The sequence below is a fragment of the Phoca vitulina genome, unplaced genomic scaffold, assembly GCF_004348235.1.
Source record: "Phoca vitulina isolate PV1807 unplaced genomic scaffold, GSC_HSeal_1.0 scaffold7, whole genome shotgun sequence".
Classification (NCBI taxonomy): domain Eukaryota; kingdom Metazoa; phylum Chordata; class Mammalia; order Carnivora; family Phocidae; genus Phoca; species Phoca vitulina.
In genome coordinates this window covers 43,468,792-43,496,781 of record NW_022589710.1, presented here as the reverse complement: position 1 = coordinate 43,496,781, position 27,990 = coordinate 43,468,792, and the positions used below count along the sequence as shown (strand labels likewise).

At 41.6% G+C, this 27,990-nt stretch overlaps 1 protein-coding gene across 4 annotated transcripts in view; it reads left to right on the top strand.

Moving 5' to 3' along the window:
- The window catches only part of DPF3 (double PHD fingers 3), a 245,264-nt gene that overhangs the window by 97,932 nt on the left and 119,342 nt on the right, over positions 1–27,990 (top strand). For all 4 annotated transcript variants that reach the window (XR_004299571.1, XR_004299570.1, XM_032405499.1 and 1 more), the window contains exons 2-3: positions 2,877–3,037; positions 21,302–21,409. Coding sequence is in view for 2 of the 4 variants with exons in the window: in XM_032405499.1 (XP_032261390.1) it covers positions 2,877–3,037; positions 21,302–21,409 (269 nt within the window). In the remaining 2 variants the exon portion in view is untranslated. The remainder of the gene's footprint in view (positions 1–2,876; positions 3,038–21,301; positions 21,410–27,990) is intronic.

The window sequence follows — 27,990 nt, the reverse complement described above, 5'->3', positions numbered from 1 at the left end:
CCCCCCCCCCCCCCCCCCCCCCGCAACTTGAATGCAGATGTCACCCCTGGGATCCTATCATTGTGGGATCTTTTTTTTAAGAAATCCCATATTAAAAAGGACATTTGTCCTCTCTCCTGTTTAAATTGCTTTCCACGGGTTAGGGAGACCTGGCCATCGATTTTCTTCTCGAGAGCAGAACAAGCCCCGTGAAGATTTTGGCTAATTAACTTTCGGAGAGGTTCTGCTTGAATTTATCAAAAAGGCTGAAGTCTCTTTTCTCCTCCTGTATCGAAAAAGGCTTTAAATTTTGTTTCCGAGTCGCTGCCAACGCCTGGTCTGTTTAAAAGTGACTTCCCTGGAGACAGGGGCAGGGAGGGTGTTGGATGTCACATTTTTGCAGGTTCAATCTTTAATACAGTTGTTCCAGTCTGGAGAAGGGTTTCTCTGTTTACATAAGAGAGGTATCGTTCACACAAAGATTACATTTAAAAATACACATCCCCCCCCCCCCCCCCAGCATGCCTGTTACTAATAACATCGCATGTTACGGAAAGTGGAAAGTATTTAAGATGAAATTAATTTTCGCCCAGCGCACCACTTTGTTTGACTTTCTCGTTCCATTCGGTGTGGGGCATGGACTTGGCCAAACTCACTTTTCATTTTCAGCAACTTCCCTTTCTTGTCCCTCTCTTTGGGATGTTGGAAGCAAGTTAGGAGCGTATCAGGATAAGTCTAATTTGAGATCCTGCTGTCGTTTTCTTTTATCCTGGCTTCCCGAATTTGTTTTGAAGATGGAAACCTTCTCTCCAGTCTAGAGTTCTAGTGTGCCATTTGCTTGGTTTATGGATTCTCTTTCAGCAGAATTTCTGGGGTTGGAAGAGTTAACATCTACTTTGGCCATCTGCCAAAAGATCGTGGGAAACCAGATGACTGTTTCTCACATCGGACACTTCTCTGTTACCTGTTCTTGTCAGTTCTCATCAACGTGGTGCGGCTGGTCGCTGTTTCATGAAGGAGCTGGAGCATCCAGGATGCCCTGGATGGGGCTCTGTGTCATCTTGGCTGCACGGAGCTGTCTGGGAAAGTTCTGTCACCCTGAGCTTTAGCAGTGGAGGCATTGAATTCGGTGGGACACAGATGTGAACGCTTTGTAGGAAATGGTTCTTTATTTTTGATCAATCTCATGATCCTTGTTACCATCTTTGATTACATCAGCTCATGTTCTGTTTTATAGCATTTTAATAGGCTTCCATCCCCCCAATTCATTTCCAGCTGTGTGGCTATTATAATTTGATTACAGTTTGGTTTTGCAACTGCTAGGACACTTTCTGAGCACGTTATGCCTTCCTTGTGAGGCTGAAGATGTTTAGAGGGGGAAAAGGAGCAAAGGGGCTTTTTTTTTTTTTTTTAAGTGGTACGTCAATAAGTAATTTCCAAAAGATGCGTCAGAAGCTTCAATGGTTGTATCGTCCCAGAATAAGAAATTTGCTTTAAATTCTTTGGTAGACTCTGACCTGCTGATTTTTTTCTTTTTTAAAGAGTATAGAAAAATCCCTCTAAGATTTTGCTTTCTTTAGTTCTCTAAATATTTTGGTTAAGAAATATATTATTTTTAACTCCGAGACTTTCTCACCCTGATTTTGACTTCTTCAAATCTACATAGAACCAAAACAAAGGGACATTCATAATGTCGCTTCAAAATGAGCTACTTGATTCTCCCTTCTGGCCCAACAATCCCTGTGGCTCCTCCCTTCTGCCTTTCCCCACAGCTCCCCACAAAGAAGTACAATTCTACCTGGCAGAGGCTAGGTTATGACATTTGTATTTCCTTGAGACATTTATTAACCTCCAACATGTGCCTGTCTTTTATTTGTTAGGTATTTGATCTCACTGATTTTTTTTTCTTTACATTTGATCAGTTTTACCAATGTTATATTTTTGGTCTTTGAAAAGGATACTATCTTAAAATTAGTAGTATCACCACATGTCCAAGGATACCAAAGATTCAGGAACATAAAATTTACTGTGCTTAATCAGATCACCACTCCAACAAACCAGAAAGGTCTTTCTATTTGTGTTTTAGATCCCAGGGATTAAATTATCTTGAATTCAAAATTCAACTCTTATTACAAATGCTTCCTTTGTTTTCGGTTAGAATGTTATTTTTCTTTAAGTGTGTGGTTTTAAAAAATTGGTGCATCGTATTGAATGGAGCACTGGGTGTTATATGCAAATAATGACTAATGATGTAATGTATGGTGATTAACATAACATACTAAAATAAAATGAAAAAAAGAAAAAAAAAAGATTGGTGCATGCCTCTCTTCACCTCCTTTCACCACAATAGCTCTACTTTTAGGGGATATTTCCTCTGTTCTTCTAGTCTGTGTTTATATGGGTGTTTCTCTTCTGTTGTATTGGAAAGCCATGCATCGATGCTGGTGTTTTGGGTTCATTCTAGAGTGCCTTTGCTGGCAATTACTGAGAACAAAGTCTGGCTAACGGAGGATGTTAATGAGGGGACTCTAGAAGCCTGAGCTCCTGGTAGAACCCAGGTAGAAGACTGTTTCAGAGCCACCTCTATCCTGGAGCAGGGCCTCATGCTTCCTGAAACAGACACTTGTCACTTTTACTGGTGGTTTATCTAGGGGCCCTAGGCTCTTTGTTAAAGGGGATTCTGAATTCCCTGGTGGATTTGGTATGGGAAATATAACCTGATTGAGACCTGACACCAAGTTGGATTCCGCCCCTTGGCAAGGCTCTTGGTCCTCATCGCCTGGGTCTTCATAACTCCATCATTTCCCCAGGGAGGGAGGTGGGTAACATCAGTTTCCCTCTGTGTGCGCTTCCATTTTTCCCTGGCCTCACTCCTCCTCTCTTCCTCTCCCGGGCAGGCTTGGGGACCAGTTCTACAAGGAAGCCATTGAGCACTGCCGCAGCTATAACTCGCGGCTCTGCGCAGAGCGCAGTGTGCGGCTCCCCTTCCTGGACTCGCAGACCGGGGTGGCCCAGAACAACTGCTATATCTGGATGGAGAAGAGGCACCGCGGCCCAGGTGAGCCACGCCCCCTCGGCACGTGCGCACGTTCTGGCTTCTTGTCTGGATGGAGGAGGACTAGACAGCACTCGGGAATCTCCGCAGGGTGGCTGGGGAAGGGCAGGCTGTTCCGCAGGCCTGGGAGACTCTCAAGAACCTCAACCACTTTCCTAGCTCTTGGCGCATGTTCCAAGGGTGGTGTGGGGCAGAGAAGCCACACTGGGGAGGAGGCAGCGGCAGAGTGGAAGAACTCAGGCTTTAGCCCCAAAAAAGGGAAGACTGAGGACGTGACAGCCATCTTCATCTTTTGCCCTTTTGTAGCTTAGTGGTTGTAAGCTGGAAATCCGCAGTCAGATCTGGGTTTGAGGCTTGGCTCCTTCATCACACCTCTCTCCCTCAGGTTCCTCACCTGTAAAATGGGAATAATAATAGTATTTACTTTAGGATTTTGTCAGGATTAAATGGAAATATTCATAAAAGGCTTATGAGTTAGCTCATAGTAAGTATGTGCTCCAAAAATGCTGGCTATTATTGTTGGTATTACTATTATTATTACTATGACACTAGTCTTCTAGGCACCAGAGAACAGAATAAAGACCAGTGGGTAGAGATTAGAGAGGCAACCAAAGTAATGCAGTTTTCTGGCTCTATATGGGTATATTTAAAAAACTTTTTATTATGAAAAATTTCAAATCCATACAAAAGTGGAGAGAATAGTAAAATGAGTGTGCATGTATTAATTGCCCAGCGTCAACAATGATCAACTCATGGCTAATCTTGTTTCATTTATACTCACTGCCCACTTCCCTCATTGACCCTTGGTTATTTTGAGGTAAATCCAAGGCAACATATTATTTTGTCTGTAAATTTTTCAGTATGTATCTGTAAATGGTCATGACATAAACAAATCCACAATAGCTATCAAAGCTCCAACTTAACAATAAGACATTAATAGAATCAAATATTTGTTCAACATTTATTTCCCCCTGTAGTTGAAATCAGAATCCAAAGAGGATCCCTACATTGTAATTGGCTGATGTGTTTCTTCAATCATTTTAAATCTGTAGGTCTTGGGGTTTGTGTGTGTATGTGTGTGTGTGTGTGTGTGTGTGTGTATCTGTCTCTCTCCCCCTTGCATGTTATTTGTGGAAGAAACTGGGTTGTTTGCACTGTAGGGTTTCCCAGAGTCTGGATTTTCTGATTGCATCCCCATGGTGTTATTCCTGTGAATTGGTAGTTAGGACTAGAGACTTGAGCAGATTCAAGTTCAGTTTTTTTGGGCAAGAACAACTCCTAAGTGGCGGTGTGTACTTCCATCACGAGGCTCATGTTGCCTGGTTATCTCTCTTTTACTGATGTTAGCAGCCTTCCATGGTAGTTGCCTAGGTCCTTTATTCAATTAAGGGCTGCAAAAAGGTAACATTCAATTCAAGGGCTGTCACTATTTTTTCATTTCTGAGCTGTATAACTTCTATAAAGAGAGACATCTCCTCATTAAAATTTTGGTTATTGTGAGGTATAGTTCACCTATGAAAGGTGGGATAATTTTGCCCCTTTATTTACCAGTTTATTTTATTTTATTTTTCATCATGATAAGTGTACTCTTTAATCCCCATCCCCTATTTCATCCCCCCCCCCCACCTCCTTTCTGCTAACCAACAGTTTGTTCTCTGTAGTTAAGAGTCTGTTTCTTGGTTTATCTCTCTCTTTCTCTTTTTTTTTCTTTGCTTGTTTGTTTTGTTTCTTAAATCCCACATATGAGTGAGATCATCATTTGTCTTTCTCTGATGGACTTATTTTAACTTAGCATTGTACTCTCTAGCTCCATCCATGTTTTTACAAATGGCAAGATTTCATTCTTTTTATAAGTGCATAATATTCCATTGTGTATATATACCACTTCTTCTGTATCCATTCATCTATCGGTGGATATTTGGGCTGCTTCTGTAATTTGGCTATTGTAAATAATGTATTTACCAGTTTTCAAAACAATGAGTTGGTTCCCTATTATTTACCAAAGGTGATCAATAAAGTTATTATTTTGTTGACTACCATCATGGATTCACAGATTTAAATGCACTGGGTACATTTTAATCCATTGTAGCTATTATTCTTTTTGTTGCTTCTATTGTCCCATCTTTGGCCAGTAGGGGTTTGGGCCAGTGTTGGTGTTTTGAAAGAATCCCAGTAGTTTCAGATAACTACCTTGCTATCCTAGTATTAAGACAGATGTTTTAGGCTCATCTTCCTGCCCAGACCTGGAATCAGATATTTCTCTAAGAAATCCTGTTGCCTTTTTGTAGGAAATGTTATTTAAAGACCATAATCTGGTGGTGCTCATTGTTGCTGGGTTGGTTGCTGTTTCTAGGACTTTTTAGTGAGTAGATCTAAGAAATAGGATTTCTTCTCTGAAAAGAGAAAATACACCTATATTTCCCATTCAATTCAGTTTTATACAGTTTTTACTTAACTATCCTAATTGTGTGTCTCCTTTCTCCCACACCAAAAAAATCCTGGCTCTTAATGATGCTGACATAATTACTTATTTGCTTTATCCCACAACATACACACCAGAGTATCAGAATAAAATGAGACTTCCAACAATGAAATTACTGAAATGGTTTCTTCTTCTTCTTCTCCTCCTCCTCCTTCTTTTTGTAATTCTTTTTGTCCTTAAGGTATTGCCCATTAAGGATGTAGAGTCCAATTACTGTGTTTTAAGGTCCCTTGAAAGAGTTCCTGAGTGGTTGTGCCACGAACTGAATACACAGTTGGATTTGTTTCATTTTGCTTTCACTTATTAGGTATTCCTTTTTTTTTTGAATTTCATACAATTTCTTTGTCTTTTTAAAATTGGTTTTTATTTTGAAATAATTGTAGATCCACAGGAAGCTGCAAACATAGTACAGAGAGATCCCCCATATCCTCCACCCAATTTCCCCCAATGGATACATCTTATATAATCATAGCACAATGTAGAAACCAGAGACTTTGATATTGGTAAAATGTGTGTGCACAGTTCAATGCCATTTTATCACACATACAGATTTGTGGAACCACTCTATAATCAAGATACAAAACTATTCCATCACCACAAAGATCTCCCTCATCTCTACCCCTTTATAATCATACTCACCTGCCCCTCTCATCATTTCAATACCTTTACAGTGTCTTAAACATTTCCTCTACACACACTGAAAACCACAGCAGAACTGTTAACTTAGAAAACTTAAGAAAGTGTCTATTGTATTTACTCATATTTTTACTCTTTCATTGTTCTTTCTTCCTTCCTGATGTTCCAAGATGCCTTCTTTCATAATTCCTTTCTGATTAAGTACTTTCTTTAGCCATTCTTTTAAAGTAGATCTACTGGTAACAACTTATCTTAAGTTTTCTTTCTTCTAAGAATGTCTTGATTTTTTTCCCTTCATTCCTGAAGGATATTTTTGCTGGATATAAAATTCTGGGTTGCTAGTCCTTTTATTTTAGCATTTGAAAAATGTTTTGCATTTCCTTTTGGCGTGTGATGAGGTTTGTGATGAGACATTTGTTGTTATTCAAATTCTTATCCTTTATAAGTGAGGTGTCGGGGCACCTGGGTGGCTCAGTTGTTAAGTGTCTGCTTTTGGCTCAGGTCATGGGTCCTGGGATTGAGCCTGCATCGGGCTCCCTGCTCAGCGGGAGGCCTGCTTCTCCCTCTCCCACTCCCCCTGCTTGTGTTCCCTCTCTCGCTGTGTCTCTGTTGAATAAATAAATGAAATCTTTAAAACAAATAAGTGAGGTGTTCATTTCTCTGTCACTGATTTCAAGATTTTGTCTTTAGTTCTCACAAATTTGATTTTGATATGTTTTGGTGTGGATTTGTTTGGAATTCACTCAGCCTCTGGAATCTGTAGATTTGTATCTTTTGCCAAATTTAGGAAAATTTCAGGGTGCCTGGGTGGCTCAGTTGTTAAGCATCTGCCTTTGGCTCAGGTCATGATCCCAGGGTCCTGGGATCAAGCTCCACATTGGGCTCCCTGCTCGGTGGGAAGCCTGCTTCTCCCTCTCCCACTCCCCCTGCTGTGTTCCTGCTCTTGCTATCTCTCTGTCAAATAAATAAATAAAATCTTTAAAAAAATTTTAGGAAAATTTCAGCTATTATTTTTTTGAATATATGTTTAGCCCCACTCTCTTTCCCTTATCCTTCTGGGACTCTACTAACACAATTTTTAGATTTCTTGTTATACCCCACAAACCCCCCAGGCTCTGTTTTTTGTTTTTTTTGTTGTTGTTGCTGTTTTTGTTGTTTGTTTTGTTTTTAGTCTGTTTTTTCTCTGTTGCTCGGGGTTATTTTTATTTTTCTCTCTTCAATTTCACTGCTTCTTTCTTCTATTTTCTACATTTGTTATTGTTGTTTTATTGTGTTTTTCAGTTTTATAATTTCCACTTGGTTCTTCTTTATATCTCCATTTCTTTGCAGAGACTTTAAATGTTTTCATTTGTTTCAAGTGTTCACGATTATTTGTTGAAACGTGTTTATGATGCCTCCTTCGAAATCTTAATTCAGATAATTAGGATTCAGGATTGATATTTCTAATAATTCTATCAGAATATTGTCAGATTAGAATTATCTGGCAATTCTAATATTGGTGTTGATATGTTATCTTTTATCTCATTCAAGTTGAGAGTTTCCTGGTTCTTCACATGAGTGATTTTGATTGAATCCTGGACATTTTAACCATGATGTTATAAGACTCTATATGTTCTTTGGTAAAGTGTGCACATCTTTTATCCATTTAAAAATTGGAGTTTTAAAAAAATTGAAATTTATTTGACATACAACATTGTGTCTTATTAAGGTGTACAACATGTTAAATTTATACATTTATAAATTATAATATGATTGCCATTGTAGTGATAATTATCAGCTGTATCACATTACATAATAATTCTTTTTTTAGTGGTTGGAATAATTGAGTTCTAATATCTTAGCCAGTTTGGTGATTATAATATAATATTGTTATCTATATTCTCTATACTCTGTATTAGATATCTAGGGGGAATTGTTTGTTTTCTTATTATTAAATTTTGATAGTCCTTTATATATTCTAGATTCAAGACCTTTATCTGATATATGCTTTGCAAATATTTTTTCCCAGTCTATGGCTTATATTTTCATTATCTTAACAGTATCTTTCAAAGAGCAGATATTTTAAATTTTGATTAAGTACAAATTTATCAATTTGTTATTTTATGAATTGAGATTTTGTTGTTGTATGTAAGAAATTATTGCTTAATCCAAGGTCAAGCAATATTTGTTTGTTTTTTTCCTAGAAGTTTTATGATTGTGGGTTTTATACTTAAGTCTGTGATCCATTTTGAATTAATTTTAAAATATAATTTGAGATACAGATCCAAGTTTATCTTTTTGCAGATAGAAATTTAATTGTTCCATCATAATTTGTTGAAAAGACTAGCCTTTCTCAACTGAATTGCCTTTGTACCTTTGTCAAAAATTAAATGTTCATATGTATGTGGGTCTATTTCTGGACATTCAGTTTTGTTTCATTGGTCTATTTGTCTTTCCTCACACTAATATCATACTGTCTTGATTATTGTATTTTTGTAATGCTTTTTGAAATCAGGTAGTGTTAGCCCTCTAAATTTGTTTTTCTTTTTCTAAGTTATTTTGGCTATTCCAATGTCCTTTGCATTGCTACATGAATTTTACAGTCAGTTTGTCCATTTTTACAAAAACTCTGCTGGGATTTTGATTGGGATTATGTGGAATCTGTAGATCAGTTTTGGGTAAAATGAACAATTCTCAATACTGAGTTTTACAATCCCTGAATATAACATCTCTCTCCATTTGTTGTCTTCTTTAATTTAATTTTTCCCACTGATGATTTTTAGTTTCTCGTGTAGAGATATTTCACATTTTTGTCAGATTCATCTGACAGTAAGTCTTAGACAGTAAGTATTTAGACAGTAAGTCTAAGTACTTAATATTTTTGATACTATTGTAACTGGATTTTTAAAAAATTTCAATTTCTGATTATTCTTTGTTAGTTTACAGAAATACAGTGGATTTTGTATATTCATTCTGTATCCTGCAACCTGGCTATATTTATTTATTCTAACATCTTTCTGTAGATTCCACAGCATTTTCTACATAGTTGATTGTTGTTAGTGAAAGAGAAAACTTTCCTTTTCAATATGGATGACTTTTATTTATCTTACTTGTCAGTTGCACTGGCTAGAATGTCTAGTATAATATTAAAAAAAAGTGTTTAGAGTGGACATCCTTATGTTGTTCCTGATCTTAAGGGAAAAACATTCATTTTTTTCATTATTAAATATGTTGCTAGCTGTGGGCATTTTGTAGTTGCTTTTTATTAGACTGAGGATGTGCTTATTTCTAGTTTGAGAATTTTAAATCAGGAACTGATGTTGGATTTTATTAACTGATTTTTCTGAGTCTGTTGAGATGATCATGTGATTTTTCTTTTGTGGTTTGTTAACATGATGAGTGACATTGATTGATATTTGAATGTTAAACTAACATCGCCTTCCTAGATAAACCCCACTTTGTCATGATGTATTATCTGTTTTATATATCATCAGATTCACTTTGCTAAAGTTTTATTAGAGGTTTTGCATCTATGTTTATGAGAGGCACTTATCTATAGTTTTCTTTACTTGTTGTGTCTGTATCTGGTTTGGGTATCAGGATGATGTTAGCCTCATTTAATGAGTTGGGAAATATTTCTTCCTTTTCAGTTTTCTGGAAGAGTTTATGTAGAATTTGTATTTTTTCCTTAAAATGTTTTATAGCATTTACCAGTGAATTCATCTGGGCCTGGCAATTTCTTTGTAGGAATGTTTTTAAAACTACAAATTTAATGTCTTTAATAGATATTTAGGTTATTCATTTTATATTGAGTGAGTTTTGGCAGTTTGTGACTTTAAGGAATTTGTCCATTTCATCTAAGTTGTCAAAATTGGTTGTACAATGCTGTTCTTACCATTAGTATATTATTCTTTTAATATCTGTAAAACCTTGTGATATATTCTCTCTTATTCCTTATGTTGGTAATTTGAATTTTCTTTTTCATCTAATCAGTCTAGCTGGAGGTTTATCAATTTTATTAATCTCAAAGAAATAGCTTTTGATGTAATAGATTTTTTCCATTTTTTTTCTGTTTTCTGTTCTGATATTTGTTTTTTCCTTTCTTTTCCTTACTTGGATTTAATTTACTCTTCTATTTCTTCTATTATTTCTTCAGGTAGAAACTGAGGTCATTGGTTTGAGACTGTTCTTCTTTTCTACTATAGGTGGTTTCTAACATAGTTTACCCCAAATATAAATACTGCTTTAGCCTCATTTCACAAATGTTGATACTGTATTTTCATTGTCATTCAATTAAAAATGTTTTCTAATTTGTCTCTCGAGTTCTTATTTTACCTATGGATTATTTAGAAGTGTGTTATTTAGTTTCTAAACATTTGGGGGATTTTCCAAATATATGCCTGTTACTTATTCCTAATTTAATTCCATATGGTCAGAGGATACTTTGTATGACTTGACTCCTTTAAAATTTACTGAGACTTGTTTTATGGTTCAGAATATGGCCTATCTTGGATAAATTTTCTCTTTGGTCTGGAAAAGAATGTGTATTTTCTTGTTGGTGGTTGGAATGTTCTATAAATATCAATTAAATCAAGTTGGTTGATATTATTGTTCAACTCTACATCCTTACTGATTTTTCTGTTGATTTGTTCTATGAATTATCAAGAGAGAGTACTGAAATTTCTGACTATAGTTGTGAGTTTGTCTATTTATCCTTACAATTTTATCAGTTTTTGCTTCATATGTTTTGAAGCTCTGTTATTAAGGGAATACACATTTAGGGTTATTTCCTCTTGATAAATTGGTCCATTATCATTATGTAAGGACCTTCTTTATCTCTACTAATATTCTTTACTATGAAATCTGCTTCCTGTGATATTAATATAGCCACTCCAGCTTTCTTTTGGTTAATGTTACCATGGTGTATATTTTTTCATTCCTTCACTTTTAATATATTTGGATCTTTATATTAAACGTAGATTTTTTTTGTAGGCACATATAGTTGTGTCTTGCTTTTTTTTTTTATTAACATATAATGTATTATTTGTTTCAGGGGTACAGGTCTGTGATTCATCAGTCTTACATAATTCACAGCATTCACCATAGCACATACCCTCCCCAATGTCCATCACCCAGCCACCCCATCCCACCCACCCCCCTCCACTCCAGCAACCCTCAGTTTGTTTCCTGAGATTAAGAGTCTCTTATGGTTTATCTCCCTCTCTGGTTTTGTCTTGTTTCATTTTTTCCTCTCTTCCCCTATGATCCTCTGCCTTGTTTCTCAAATTCCACATATCAGTGAGATCATATGATAGTTGTCTTTCTCTGATTCACTTATTTCGCTTAACATAATACCTTCTAGTTCCATCCACGTTGTTGCAAATGGCAAGATTTCATTTTCTGATGGCTGCATAATATTCCATTGTATATGTCTTGCTTTTTACTTTTTTTTTTTTTAGATTTTATTTATTTATTTGACAGAGAGGCACACTGAGAGAGGGAACACAAACAGGGGGAGTGGGAGAGGGAGAAGCAGGCTTCCCGCTGAGCAGGGAGCCCGATGCGGGGCTCAATCCCAGGACCCCGGGATCATGACCTGAGCTGAAGGCAGACGCTTAACGACTGAGCCACCCAGGTGCCCCTATGTCTTGCTTTTTAAATGCAATCTGACAGGGGGCACCTTAAGTGTCTGACTCTTGATTTTGGCTCAGGTCATGATCTCAGGGTTGTGGGGTCGAGCCCCTCTTTGGGCCCCATGCTGGGCATGGAGCCTGCTGAAGATTCTCTCTCTCCCTCTCCCTCTTCCCCTCATCCCTCACTTGTGTACGCACACACATGCACTCTCTCTTTCTAGGAAAAAAATAAATAAATGCAAACTGACAATCTGTGTTTTTAAAATTGGGATATTTAGACTATTTACATCTAATGTGATTATTGCTATAGTTTGGTTTAAAGCCATCAGTTTGCTATTTGTTTCCTATTTATCTATCTGTTTGTTCCCTTTTCCCTCATTTTCTTCCTTTCTGGGGATTAATTAAGTTTTTTATGACTCCATTTTATTTCCTTTGTTGGCTTGTTAACTCTTTTTGTTATTTTAATGATTACTTAATGTTTGTAGTCTCCATCTTTAATTACAGTTTGCCTTCAGGTGATACTTTACTACTTCATGAATAGTATAAAAACTCTACAATAGTATTCCAGTAAACAGAATAATACTATCCACAAAGACGTCCACATCTGGAACTCACGGAAATGCTGCCTGACATGGCAAAAGAAACTTTGCTCTTTTGATTAAGTTAAGGACCTTAGATGGGGAGATTATTATTATTATCCAGATGGCCTCAATGTAATCATAAGGGTCTTTATAAGGGGGAGGCAGCGGGTCAGAGTCAGAGCAGGAGATGTGACAACAGATGCAGAGGTTGAATTGAGGCCACTGAAGAAGAGGCCACAAGCCAAAGGATGTGGGTGGCCTCTAGAAGCCAGAGAAAGCAAGGAAGCAGATTCTGATCCAGAGTTTCCAAAAAGAATGAAACCCTGCTGAAACCTTGGTTTTAGCTCATTGAGACTGATTTTAGACTTCTGACTGCCAGAATTGTGAGACAACAAATTCATGTGTTAAGCCTCTGAGTTTGTGGCACTCATTATGGCAGCAGCAGGAAACTAATACAAGTGTACTTTTAACTTTTCCCTACTGACCTTTGCAATTGTTGCCATATATTTTAGTTTTACATATGATATAAACCTTTTTACTACACTGTCATTATCTTTGTTTAATCATCTTTTAAAGAATTTTAAAAAAATAAGAGAAAAACACATAATTATTCATGTACTAAACCATTCCTGATGCTTTTCATTTCATTGTGTACATCCATATTTAGATCTGGTATCACCTTCTTTCTGCTTAAATGACTTCCTTTAATATTTCTTGTAGTGTGGGTCTGCTGATGATTAATTTTTTAAACTTCTGTATGTCTTGAAATATCTTTAGTTTGCTTTAGTTTTTTGAGAGATATTTTTTTGGAGCATAGAATTTAAGTTGACAAGTTTTTTTCCCCCTTTCAATACTGTAATGATGTTGAACCACTGTTTTCTTGCTTGCATCATTTCTAATGAGAAATCACCCTTATCTTTGAGCCTCTCTGTATAATATGGCTCCTTTCTCTGGCTGCTTTTAATATTTTCTCCTTATCACTTTTTTGGGTTGTTTGTTGTTTTTTTTTTTTTTGGCTGAGTGGCTGCAAAGACTTTATCAAATTATTTAGAGTGTTGGCATTTAAGTATTCACATATGTACATTAAATAGCTATATAGACTATCAATATTTTTGAGCAATTTTGATTATGATGTGCCTTGTTATAGTTTTCTTCATGTTTCTTGTGCTTAGTTTTATTGAGGTTCTTGGATCTGCATGCTTGTAGTTTTCATCAAATTTTGAAAATTTCTAGCCATTATTTCTACAAATATTTTTTCTTCCCTTTTTCCTCTTTGGGGACTCGAATTACACATATATTAGGCTTTTTGAAGTTGTCCCACAGCTCACTAGGCTGTTCTTCTAGAAAAATTCTCTTTTTCCCATAGTTTTCATTTTGGATAGTTTCTGTTGTTGCACTTTCAAGTGCACCAATTTTTTTCTTCTGCAATGTCGATTTAATCTGACATTAATCCCATTCAGTATTTTTTTTATTATTATTTTTTATTGTTATGTTAATCCCCATACATTACATCATTAGTTTTAGATGTAGTGTTCCATGATTCATTGTTTGTGCATAACACCCAGTGCTCCATGCAGAACGTGCCCTCCTCAATACCCATCACCAGGCTAACCCATCCTCCCACCCCCCTCCCCTCTAGAACCCTCAGTTTGTTTTTCAGAGTCCATCATCTCTCATGGTTCGTCTACCCCTCCGATTTCCCCCCCTTCGTTCTTTGATCTTTAGGTGATACTGGAGCAGTGCTTAGTCTAGGGCTAAATATTCCCTGTCAGAGAGGTAAGACTCTTCTCTGACTCTACCCAGTACTCCATGAATTATGAGGCCTTTCTAACATGCTGGTGGGAACAGACTGTTTCCAGCCCCTTTGCACACCAGGCACTCTTATTTCTATTCTTACTGGGTGGTTCTTTCTTCAACATTGAGTAGCTTCCTCACAAGCATGCACTGATTAGTACTGAATTGAATACTCAAAGGGGACTCTCTCTGATCTCCAAAGTTCTTTCTCTGTGCAGCTCTCTTCTGTTTCCTATTCTGTTTCTTGAATTCTAGTCACCTTGGTCTCCCCAGACTCTCAGCTGTTTCTTTTCACTCAGACTCAGAGAGTCTCTTGGTTTCCACCTGTGTTCCTCTTCCCTGTGCTGCAATCTGGAAGCTCTCTTGAGGTAGTAAACTGGGGCAATTATAGGGCTTATCTTGTTCATTTCCAGTGTTTCAGGCATCACTGTCCTTCATTTCCTGATGGTCTTTTCCATGGTCTTGAGAATTTTGTTTCGTATTTTCTTTCTCTTTTGGTTTCATGTAGGAGAGTAAATATGATCCTTGATACTCCCTTCTAGCCAGAAACAGATGTTTGCTTTTTTAATTTAACTGTATAAAATATTCACATGGTTCTAAAGTCATATCGATAAAGCATGGTATAATCAGAGAAAGTCTTGTTCTGTCTCTGTCGTTTTACTCTGTCCCTTTCTTGTTTCTATAGACAACTTCGTCTTCTCCTTGTTACTATTATTTTGTTTTTGTTCTTTCTCTAAGTAAATTTTTTCTAAGCTTTTGGTTTTTAAAAAACTATGTGAACGTATGACATATGTATTTATGTACATATATATGTGTGTGTATCCCCATTTGTTAGATAAATGATAGTATGTTATATACACTATTCTCCACCTTGCTTTTTTCACTTCATTGCAGGATATAGTTCCCTCCCTCTATGTCTCAATAGCTTCATAATAGTCCATTGTGTGTATATCCTATTGTTTATTCAGCCAGTTCCCTATAGATGGACATTGGATTATTTCCAGTCTTTTTCTAGTATTAAAAATGATACAATGAATACATATTTTTGTGTTTCTGCATTTTTGCATATGAATCTGTGATATAGATTCCTGGAAGTGGAAATGCAGGGTCAAAGGGCAAATACATATGCAGTTTTGCTAGATATGCTAAATTTCCCTTCATAGGGTTTTGCCACTTTGCATTCTTACCAGTGGTGGATCAGATTGGTACGCATATTTCTAACACAATATTTCAGTAGCACAGTGGACTGCTCCATGAAAGGGTGAGGACTAGAATTATTGAAATGAAGGCCAGGGTGGAGGCTCTTGTCAGGGATGTTGGAGAGGTGATTCTTGTATCGGGTAAGAGTCAGACCCAATAATGTTTAAGCTCCCTCCTCACATTATAATGCTATTATTCTTAAAATTTCTTTTTCTGATGAATTTAGAAGGTATGTAGTGGTTGTTCTACTGATTCCCCACACATTTTATGTGCCTCTCAACAATGCTTTTATATTATCAGGATGCATTTCTCCATGAGCAATTTTAGTTGGTGATGTGGAAGGAAAGGAAAAGTAAATTCCACAAGAAATGGCTTGATGGGGGTGAGTGGGAGGGCTGGGGGATATTTTCCTGATAGTTTTGGTGTAAGGAGCTGCTTTCCCAAGGGAAGGACTCAGAGGTTCAAGCATGCTGTGTGTGGACCAGTAATGGGATGGCTTGGTGGGGAGTTAGGTTAGTGGAGAGGTTTTGAGTGTGGGCTGTGGACTAGATTACCCTTTGAATTGTATGACCCTGTGCCAGGTACTTAATCATTGTTAGCCTTACTGTCCTTGTCCTTTAAATGTCTCATAGGATTGTTGTCGTGGTGAGATAACAGTGAGTGTGAGGTACTAGCCTAGGACAGAGTAAGAGCTCAGTAAATGTTAGCTATTGTTACTGTGTCAGTTTTTGAGCATGATGGGGCCAGTGAGGGGCTTGGGAAGCTCTGGGCCAGAAGGGGCAGGAGGCATACTGGATTTGAGGCCTACCTTACCAGGATAGTCTTGGTACATGGGACATTAGAATTGAATGTTAGAGAGAGAAGCTAGCTTATGGAGAAGAATGGGAAGGGTGGTTGGAGGGGATGGTTGGTGAGCCAGATAGAGAGCTGTGCTGAGGGCTGGGGTGTTGTGCCTAGTGCCCAGGACTTCAGGCTTTCAGGGAAAAGAAAACACACTGAGACCTGGGATGCTTGAAGGGGGCTTCACTGAATAGGTGGTCCACAAAGTCAGGACAACTTCTATTTTTTTATTTTATTTTATTTTTTTTAGGACAACTTTTAAATAAGCCAAGAGAAGAGGGGAGGGCAGAGAACCAGGAAATATCATGGGTGTAAGTGCTTGTGAAATACGTCTTGCCCACTCCTCAAGCCCTACCTCTGGACTTATCGCTCATCCCTCCAGCTCTGTAGAGTTGGTCCAAATTGGTGTTTTCAACCACAAACATTAATGGAGCACCTATTATGTCCTGGGCCCTGGGAATATAAATATGAGTAAGAGTTGATCTAGTAGCCTCCTTATGTAGGAGTTTTTCAAACAACAATTGCCTTGGTTATCTCTGATGTTCTGGTTTAGTAGGATTGGGCTGGAGTCCAGGCATCTCTGCCCTTTTCAATAACTACTTATGCAGTTCTGATGCCCAGTCTTGGGGAAGAACCCCTGGCTTTTGTCATTATCTGTTTATAAATATGGGGGCTGTTGGTGACCCATTGTGGAGGCACGTGGTAGGAACAACATGCAGAGGAGCTCTTTAATGGCAGTGATGGTCTGAAGAGCAGCCTGCTGTTCCATCCCTTTCCTGTCCAGTAGGGGGTGGGCAAGGGGGAGATGATGAAAGGGAAGCAGTGTTTGGATTCTTAATTTGGAAACTTGAATCCTGTTACCCTGTTCTGAGCAGGTGTGGTCACTGCCTCTTTCCTGTAACTCCCATCCCGTCCAGTTCCTCAGCCTCTCGTTGGCTGTCCTTCAAACCCAAGTGGGTGGATGGGACGGATGGTTGGGATACAGGTGACACCTGTCCACCCTGGGGACCGAGAGTGGACAGATTGGCATAAGTTACAGGAAGGTAGATTTTGATTCAAAATAAGGGTGAAGCGAAACTGTTTATCACAATAAGAGTTGACCAACCACAGGCAGTCTGTCCTGTGAAGTAGTGAGGTTTCTATCGCGGGGCGCGTTCGGCGGCAGCTGCCGGCCCACCTCTCTGAGAGGCGGCATGGTGGGCTTGAGCTGCCACCGCTCAACTCTGGCTGGGGGAAGAGGAAGTTACTTCAGTTCTTTTCTTCTTTTCAAACCCTGTTCCTATCCCCTATCATCCTTCCTTCTCTTTTCTATCCCACTTCTTCTGAATTCTTTTTTTTTTTTTTTAAGTTTTATTTATTTATTCCTGAGAGTCAGAGAGAGAGAGAGAGAGAGAGAGAGGCTCCCGCTGAGCAGGGAGCCCGATGCGGGACTCGATCCCAGGACCCTGGGATCCTGACCTGAGCCGAAGACAGGTGCTTAACCATCTGAGCCATCCGGGCGCCCCTTCTTCTGAATTCTTAATAGCTTATGCTGTGTCTGTCAGAAATAATCCTGACACTTAGGATCCACCTGGTGATTTGGTCAATGCTGGTAACAAGCAACTTGTCTGGAGTCTGCTGACCATCCAGGCATCAAAGCCCATCCTGCTGTTTTTTTCTGTGGAGACAGCTCTCCCTCCAGCCAGTGTGAGTCCGTGTGTGTGTGTGTGTGTGTGTGTGTGTGTGTGTGTGTGTGTGTGATGCTGTGCTGGCGCCTGAGTGCGGGTGGTACAGCCGGAGTTGCAGCTCAAAGGGACAGAAAAGCAGTTTGCTTAGTGGGGTATGTGCATGGAGGGGTAGCTGTGGCCTTGGTTACCAGGGAAGATTAGTTCCCCCGCACCCCCAGTCTTTGTCCTGCCTCCTTTCCCCCCTCCTCCACAGTCCCCCTAGCCCCAGGCTCACTCCTTCAGGTTAATTTCCCTGGCTGCAGCTGTGGGTCCCCCCCCTTCCCTCCCTCCTCCATCTACCACACACACAGGCTTTGAGTTATGTGCCTCCTGTTCTAATGAGATAAACAACATAACTCTCACGGGGCTCTGCTCGTCCCTCTATAAGTGGAACTCCAGGGCTGAATGCGTTGGCCCTATAAAGGCACCCTGGTGCTTGTCAGCCTAGGGAGGAGGGCAAGGAAGGGGGGCTGGAGCCCCGAGAGAGTTCTTGGGGCCATTTGCTTGTTGAGATGAGGTGGAGTCAAGGCAGACATCAAAGAGAGGCCTGTTTCTACCCTCATGGCCAAAGGAGCAAAGAGCAGCATGGGCATGCAGGGTGGCGGCCTTGTCACGCCACATGGCTGTCGAGTCCAGACTCATCTAAGTCAGCCAACTCACGATAATTAATAACTGACATTTGCACAAGGCTTCATGGTTATAAAGAGCTTCTTCTTGAATATAAGCTAATCCCCGCAACAGCCTCTGTAAGGTAGGTATTGTTAACATTCTTATCTTCTGGGTAAGGAGACAGGCTCAGAAATGTGTGGTGATATTTCCAAGGTTATAGGAGTGGTGGTATGAGGACTCATGTGCTCTTCCTCTGCACCGCGGGCCTTCTGTAATCCATCAGAGCAAGTTAAAGAATGATATAAAAACAGTCCCCTCTTCCGGCCATTCGAACTACCTACTACCAAGTGGGTGGGTGAGTGGGTCTGCAGCTATAAACTGAACAGCCCAAGGCTGCATTGAGGCTGCTGACCAGCAAGTGCTGGTCAGCAAGACCAGGTCTCAGGGAGGGCAGAGGCCCTGGGCGAGTGTTGACAGTTTTGACCTCTTGTCATTTAGATCTTTTGAGTGCTGTCTGGACCAGTCCTTTCTTACTCACCTGCTCTTGGTCAGGTTGGAAATACTATGAAGCAGTCTGTGGGGCAAGAAGGAGCCTAAGGCACAGAGACTGCCATCTTGGGGTGGATTCTGTACTCACCTCCTGGCCCCACCTCTGGGGTCCCTCTTGGCTGGTTTGGATGTGGGTGGATGAGTATCCTGGAACCAGGAATAGCAGGTCATTCGCTTCCTGCATTTCTGAATCTGATTCAGTTCTGGTTGAATTCATTTGGTAAGTACTTCTTGATATGCCTACCAGGCACTGTGCCAAGTATTAGGGATACTAGAGATGGACATAGTTCCTGTCATCCTGGGTCTTATAATGAGCAAGAAATTAATGACAACATGTTGGGGGAAACACTGGAACCTTGAGATGCTTTTGGGAAGGCCATGAAACTAATCTTGATACATTAGAGAGAATATCCAGGCAGTAACTAGATGATGCTTAGACATCCAGGGGTTCTTGGCCAGACATTGGAACAATCTATAAGGTTCTTTAAAAAATAGTTGGCCTAATTCCTCCACCCATTACATTCAGATTGGGTAGTTTGGGCATGAATTTTTGGCCTTGATGTTATTAAGAAGTTCTCCAGGTTCAGTCTGGATTTTTGGGTTCAGTCTGGATTAAGAATCACTAACCCAAGATGAGTGGGGATTTGTGGGGCCAGTTCTGGGTTGTAGAGTACTGGGTCTGCCCTTATACTTGGCCTCTGTTGGGATCCTGGGGCATACCAGCTTCAGAGGTGGCTCAAGGGACCAGAATCAATGCAGCCATTCAGGAATTCTAGGGTCAGAGATGACATGGTCCTGGAGTGAATCACACCAGAAACATCAAACTCTTCCCAGTGTTGCCTTCCCTCAAAGAGAGGTCAAAACTGGACCTTCCATGGAAGGGAGAGCAATATTACTTTGATTCATTTGGTCTTCTCCAAATCAACCACAAGGCTGGTCCTTAGAGCACAGGGAGCTCAGAACTTTGGGATCCTCCTACTGTGCAGAAGCTATGAAGCTATCAACAAAATTAAGTATTAGGATGACTCTTGGACATGAAAAGCCCTTAGCTCATGACATCAGAGATTTTTCTGGAGCCCCTAGGCTCCATGATCCTTAATGGTTTCTGAGAACCCGAATAGGGGAGGGGTGGGGACCTCCAACTTCTTCATAGCCTTGCGACCTATGGGAGCAGCTATGTGATTAAAAATGAAACTTAGCACTTAAAGAGAATTTGACAATTTTGCTTCCTTTAGTACTGGAATAGTTGCCTCTGCTTTGAACCCAAACCAATAAATGGGTAGAGATGACTAGTAAAAATAAAAAATGGAGAAATGGATATATAGCAGTGAAACTTTGGTAGATTGTCTCTGCAAAAGGTCCCCAAATGGCAGACAGCTGATGGAAATAGGGTCCTGATATTTTCTATCCCTGTGGTCCTAGGTCTAGGAAGTGACCTTCCCACATGGGTCTAATGGTTGTCACATGCCCCATTTATCTATCTGTGGTTGTTATGACAGATGGCGCTCGTGTAGAACTTTGGTGCCAAAGGCCAAATCTAAATGGAGACTCTTGAGAGACAGTGTGGTTGGCATATAAGCCCAGCCACTGGACTCTTGCCCATTCCTTTCTGTAAGGCCCAGGCAAGTGGGCAGGGATGTAGAAGTATGCTGGCTCTGCAGGCCGAGGAGCCTGGTCACCAGAGTAGGCTTATATTCTGTTGGAGGTTCGTGGGGCTTGCATTGGCTTCAGCGAGATGCCATAGCTAACGGTGGGTGGAGAAAGTCAGTGGGTAGGAGATCTGGATCCTTGATCCTGTTTCCTTGAAACGCTTCCCAGTCCAGACCATCTATAGGTAGGCAGACTGACTTCTGCTGCTTTGCCTGGAAGAGAACCTGCTTTACCTGGACCTGTATAGAGGGGCAGTTGATGGGTAGTAGCTGGAGGTCTACTGCCTTGGAAACACTGTAGTGAGGTTGAATCTGAAGAGGTCCCTCTGATCTCCCCAGAGCAGGAGAGCAGAACTGTCTTGGTCATGGTGATGATGGTCCTGGGCTTACGGAGACAGCATGGTGGAGCAGACAGGGCAAGGGTCCTGGGGTCACATGACCTAGATACTGTCTCTGCTCTACCATCAACCAGCTGTGTGACCTTGAAAAGTCACGCTACCTTTCTGGTCTTCAGTTTCCTCTCACTGTGAGTGAGAAGCTTGGACAGGGAGGTTTCCAAGGCCCCTTCTAGCCTGGAGCCTTTAACCTTTATGCTGTCTCTGTCCACAGGCCTCGCCCCGGGCCAGCTATATACATACCCAGCCCGCTGCTGGCGTAAGAAGAGACGATTGCACCCACCTGAGGATCCTAAGCTTCGGCTGCTGGAAATAAAACCTGGTCAGTGCCCTCTGGAGCTGGTGGGAGCGGTGGGGAGGGCTGGGCTGGCCCAGGACAAGGTTGCTTTGCTCCTTTGTCTATAGAGCTGAGTTTTGTGGGAGAGTGAACCTGGCCCATGGTGCCCAAAGGTGTGCCTCTGTGCCTATTCTCCTGTGTAAACATGTCCACGTATTCACCTGAGCATCCTTTCCTCTCGTCTCCCTCTTGCCACCCTGTGGAGTAAAGCAAGCAGGCAAGGGTGGGAGCAGGCCCAGGAGGAATGCCTTTTCCAACAGGGCCCCAGGAGGTGTAAAAAATAGAACCCATCTTGGGCATGGCAATGGGAGAGTCTGAGTTCAAAATTTGCCTCCAGGTGATGCTGAGTGCTTTGTGGCCATGCAGAAGGAACTGGTTAGTTTTCTCGACTACTGACCTGTTAGAACACTTCTGACTCGATGGCTACCTTCAGACCTGTGTCTGGGTTGCAGTGAGGCCAAGTGATTGTCCTGGGTCTTCAGCTTTCAGAGAGTCTCTGGTTTTAGGGGTGCTACTAGGGCTGGGAGGTGACTCAGGGTGGTGGGGACAGTGCTGACAAGTGGAACAAAGGCAGGGCTGACATGTCCGCTCCCACTGTCACCAAACAACGCAGACCTGACTAAGGAAGGCTGCCTGGCAAGGTTACCTCATGCCTTTCCATGTTGATTTCTTAGCCTGCATTTTCTCTGCAAAATCTCTATTCACAATTGTTTGGGATGCTTTCACTCATGGTTCTATGGTTAAGCCTGTTTCGATTGTTTATTTTAACCTAGATTTCACTCGTCGGAGAAGTTTTATTTGTTAGAGATGGGTGGAGGCTAGATTTTTTCAATGAGCTCTATCCACGTTCTTGATGGCCCTGCAGAATTTACAGACCCTTGCGAACACTTCCGGGTGGTGACTGAGATTGTTCCAAACTCTCAAGACGGAGGTTGTAGGAGAGCCAAGCCTCCCTGAGCAGTATAATCCAGTAGAAATATAATGCCAGCCACATGTGTCATTTTATACTTTCTGGTAGCCACATTAAACAAAGGAAAAAAAAACAGGCGAAATTAATTTTAATTATAGATTCTATTTAACCTAACACAGCAGTAATATTATCATCTTAGCATGTAACGAATATAGAAATGATGAGTGAGATATTGTACATTCTTTTTTTGTATTGTTTTTTAATTCCAGTGTATATTTTACACTTTTAACATATCTCATTGCAGACTGGCCACATTGCAGGTGCACACATGGCTAGGGGTGCCCATGTTGGTTGGAGTTGTTCTAGAACTACACTCAAAGTGTGGTCTTGACCGGTCTTGACCGGCAGCATAGGCAGCCCCAGGGAGCTTGGTAGAAATGCAGAATCTTGGGTCTCACCCCAGACCTGCTAAGTCAGAGTGTGCATTTTACCATATCCCGAGGACTGCATTCCCCACGATGCACACTCAAGTTTGGAAACACTGGTTTTAAAGACTTACAGGTGGTCAGATCAGAAGTCTGCATGGTGTGACTCCACATCACCTATGTTTCTTTATTAAACATGAGCAATTACCGATATGAACAGTTTATTTTGGAGGTGGGGACTTCCTCCTTCTTTGTTCCGGAATCATTGATCCTGTTCTTTTGGAAGTGCCATGGATGAGTGAGGAGGTAACCCCTGGCTCGATCCTTACCTGGACCAATTTCATTCTACCCCATCCAGGGCTTTGCAGGAGGGGCTGTAGCGGGAGGCTGACTACATGCTGTGTCGTCTGTGTGGACTTTGAAGGGAGGGTATTAGTGAGGTGTCTGCCACTAGCTGGATGTGTCTCCATGGTGGAGTATGTGAACCCTCTGGGTATATTTCCCCATCTATACATAGGCACAGTGGTACTTGGGGATTCCTAGTTGGGGTTCAGTTTTACCATGAGGATCACCTAAGTCATATGTAATAGTATTTGCCCTTTTTTACCGCTTTTCCCCCCTTTCTTACTCTTTTAATTAAAATTAAAAAAAAATTTGAGTAAGCAACACAGTCACGTGTTTTGACATTCCAAGGATAAAAAGCATATATAGTATGCATAGTGAAAAATAAGACCTAGTCTCCAAAGAGGCCATCAGGTCATCAGTGGCACCAGTTTCTTGAGATTCTTCAAGAGATTGTCTATGCACACACCAAGAATTACATCCATATGACCTTTTCCTCGTCTTTTGACATAGCACGGCCACCATGTGTTTTGCCCGTTCCATTGAAAAATGTGCCCCAGGCATCGGCCCTATCAATATATAAAGAATTTCCTCATTCCTTTTTTACAGTTACACAATATTCCATTGTATGAATGTACTGCAACTATTTTAACCAGGTTGTTCCCATTTTTTATCTCTAATCTTCCCAGTTTAACTGGAGATGCAACGAGTATTTTCACATGCATGTATGAATTCATATTAAATTTCAAATGGGAAGACATCTCATACGCAACTTATCAGTTTGAAAGATTTTTTTTGTAAGTGCTTGATGCTAATTTTAAATTGTTAGTCTTTATTCTTAACGTTTATATAGAAAGTCTTTTTTTTTTTAAGATTTATTTATTTATTTTAGAGAGAGAGAGCAGGAATAGGAGGGGCAGAGAGAGAGGGAGAGAGACTCTCAAGCAGACCCCATGCTGAGCTCAGAGTCTGACATGGGGCTTGCTCCCATGATCCCATGATCCTGAGATCATGACCTGAGCCGAAAGCAAGAGTCAGATGCTTAACCGACTGTGCCATCCAGGTGCCCCTAGAAAGTCTTTCTTAAGAACACTTCGTATTAGACTAATTGGATTGTCTTTTATGGAACTGAAGACATTTCATGCTGTAAAATACCTTAGACATCATTAGCTCCAATTCCTTATTGTATGAGGTTCAGGCAGGTTAGGAGACTTACTCAAAGTCACACAGCAATTCCTGTGGGAACAAGCAGAGAATCCACGTTGCTCAATTTCTCTATTCAGTGCTTTTTCTGCTTCTTTGCGCTGCTCATAGGTATGTTAACTTAAAAAAAAGAAAAAAAAACTTTAGCAAAGCGTTTCCCTTAAAAACTTTATTTTGCGATTAAAAAACTAATACATAAATGATTAATATGCACCCAAGAGATAGTTGGAATTCTTTTAGTTACAAATGTCAGACACACACTCCAACTAGCCTAAGGAAAAAAGAAGGGAAGTTGGTTCATGTAATGTTAGAGCTCAGCGTTGCCCTGGTTTCAGGCATAGCTGCATCCAGGGGTTCAAACATTGTAGTGAGGGCTCTGAGCCTCTTTCCACCTCTCTCTTCTCCATGTGGGGCAGGCAAGGTGGCCATCTGCAGTCCCAGACTCTGCACTCCTTAGACTCAGCAGAAAGCAGCAGTCCCCTTTGATAGCTGTGGCAGAGAAGTCCTGGGAAGGACTGATTAGCTGGCTTGAGTTTACGTCTGCCCTATCAATCACTGCCACCCAGGGGTTGGGGAGCTCTGATTGAATCATCATCGTCATCATCATAACCAGTGTCTGAACAGCACACTGTCATTTACAAAGCCCTTTACAAAGCATTTTCATTTATAGCATTTCCTTGGGTCCTTACCATAGCCCTGGGAGGTAGAGCAGGAAGGAGGGCATCAAAGTGGAATAAGCCCACTTTATATATTAGGGAAATCTGGCTGCGGACAGCGCCAAGCCACGCAAGGTTTACTGTGCTGCTCACATATCTGGGAACTGACAGTCTCGTTGTTGGTGAGACTGAGGAAGAATTTGTTTTATGAGTGTCTGGCCCTTTTGTCTACAGACATGTCATGACCTGTGGGCGGTGGGAAAGGGAAGAGCCCCGGGGCTGGGGGTTCGCTGACGCCAAGTGCCCACCAGCACATCATGTCTCTATCTGCAATCCTTTAAAAGTTTGCCTTGGCCTCTGCCCTCGTGCTTGGGGCAGAGGCTGAGATGGTCTCGGCCCAGCCCCCCGAGATGTGGCGGTCCTGTGGGAGGATGCTCTCTGGGAAAAGTGAGTGCCAGCTTGTTAAGAATGGGCCCTCAGAGGCGTAGCCATGTCCCAACGTGGCAAAAGATCCCAAGTTTGTTGGGCTCTCCCCTCCATGCCAGCATCCAGGCACTGAGAAACAATAAACAGCCAGTCCTGGAATAAATAACTGAGCTCTCTCTCAGGCGAACTTGTTCCCCCAATTTGGGGGATCAGATGTACAGCTACGCCTATTAAAAACAAAACCCCCCAAGCCGTAGGCCAAATGCGTGTCATTTCCATATACCGTTCTGAGTCTGCCCTACGGGGGCCGCACGCTCAGGCTGCCCCTTGCACCAGCGGGCCACTGCAGGCTGTGAATGAAACGGCCGGGGGAGTGCCTGAAAGTCGGTGATAAGGAACCTGAGCCTTGGACCTCGGAGCATCAGGGATCATCTAGAGAACGCGAAGCTGCACGGATCACTGTCTTCCTAGAGGCGCCACACGGTTGAAGTTGAATTTTTCACATAAGCCAAAATGTCAGAAAAGGGCCTTCATCCAGGGCCTCAGCTAGCCAGAATGGCAGCTTTGTGCAAGAGTAGAAGATGCCCTCTCTGGCTGCACGTTTGCAAAATGATGTCCCTTCTGCTGGTGAGTAGAGCCCAAGCTGGCTCTCAGCCCTCTCTGTCCCCTTGGCAGGTCCCCACCTTCCAGTGGCTCTGCCCACTTCTGAGTGTGACTCAGGCTAGAGTCATGGCGAGAGTCCCTGGAGCATTTGCTATAAATTCCTAGGAGGTGGGGACAGTCAGTTGGGTGAACGAAGGCTGCCTTCCCAGGGCTAGAGGAGCAGCAGAAGGAAACAGGGACGAGGGGAGAGGCGAGGGATCTCCTCTCTCTTTAACACACTGCCGTGGAATTGGGTATAACCTTTTGGAAGGTCGATGCTTAGTACCTATCAGTATTTAAAAGGCACATGACCTTTGACCTAGAAATTCTGCTGCTAGGAATTTATCCTACAGATAAATATATACTCCCAATGTGTAAGGTCATCCATTGTGACATTGTTCGTAACAACAATAACAACAAAGAATGGGAAGAACCAGGAGGTCCATTGGTAGGGGACTAGTTAAATATATAGTACATTCATAAAATAGAATACTATTTTGTCTTTTAAAGAAATGAGTGGGGAAAAAAATGGAAAGATGTCTAAGATATATTGTTAAGTGGAAAAAGAAAAGCAAATTGCACAACATTATGTATAATCCTTTTTGGGCAAACCTTGCTGAAAATCGATAATCAATTTGTCTAACCTGAGCTGAATCGCTTTAAATTTATGGAAACTAGAAGACTAAGTTTATGTTGAAAGAAAACCAATGAATGAACCAATCAATCCTTGGCACCCCTCCACCACCCAGCGCCTAGGATACCATCCTGTCTTCTCTCTTTCCTCCCAGCCTCCCGCTGCGAGTCTCCTGAGGTCCCCTTGACAAGCTCCAGGAGTGTAGTTATGTCTGTGATGCTCAGAGTCTCCCCTGGGCTCCACCGTCAGCACCCTCATTTCTTCAGGGGGAGAGGGAGAGGGGTTCCCCTGATTTGTGAGAGCCGGGGGCACTGGCCCGGAACAGAATTGTCTCAAGGCATGAGTTTTCTTCCATGTCAGGCCCCTCTGTGGACAATGAGGAGATGCCACAAGCAATTTATCATGCCAACACCCAGTTGTACCTCTTGTCTTCCTTTGTGTCCCTGCCTGAAGCCTGCCAGTGATGGGTAGCTTTCAGCAACAGAGGCCGTCAGGTAAGAGTTGTCCTTGACCTCAGGTCTGCAGAGCTCTGTCAGGAAACCAGGTCAAGGCAAGGGCAGGGAGTGTAGATTAAGGAATCTCGAGGGACCTTGGGGAAGGTCTGAGGACAGGGCTGCGGAACCGTCTACGTCTGGTTCAGCCCCTGAAAGGCAGAGAGCTCGTCTGGGCTAAGGACACATCTCAGGGCGGGGAGAGGGGAGGCGGATCATGGCTGCCATTCAGTCATCGTTCAGAGCTGGATCACACACCGGTGGATTACCCCCCGTCTTGCTATCCTCATCCCATCTTCCTCACTGTGACTATGACATCCTGCCTGTGTTTCTTTACTACTCGCTAAAAATAAAAATGTGTCTGTGTGTGGGTGGGATGGGGCTGAGAGCTGCGGAGAGCTCTTTGGGACCTGAAAACATTCTGTGTCCCTGGACCTATGTGTTTCTCACGCCTAACATCACCCCTCCAATCTGTCTTGAATAAATATCTTGCAACCTCCTACTTGCCTGGGCGTCTGAAGGACAACACATACAACATTATTTCTCTCCGCTGACTGACAATGGAGTTCAGTGTTCTCTGCTGCTTGCACTTGGCTGCAGAGGCGAATGCAAGGTGTTTCACGGCGCAGCTATCACAATTCATGCAACATGAAGACTGGGGCAGAGGCCTGGTGCCAGAGAGGGGCCTCCCCTGGACCATTTCCCCAAGAATGGAGCTCTGTCCTTGCGAAGGGGGAGCTGAGCTGGCAGGAGAGAAAGGTGGATAGTAAATATCCACCAGAAGGCCCTGAAGCAGGGCAGATGTTGGGCAAAAGCCAGCTGATTAAAAAAGAGGCC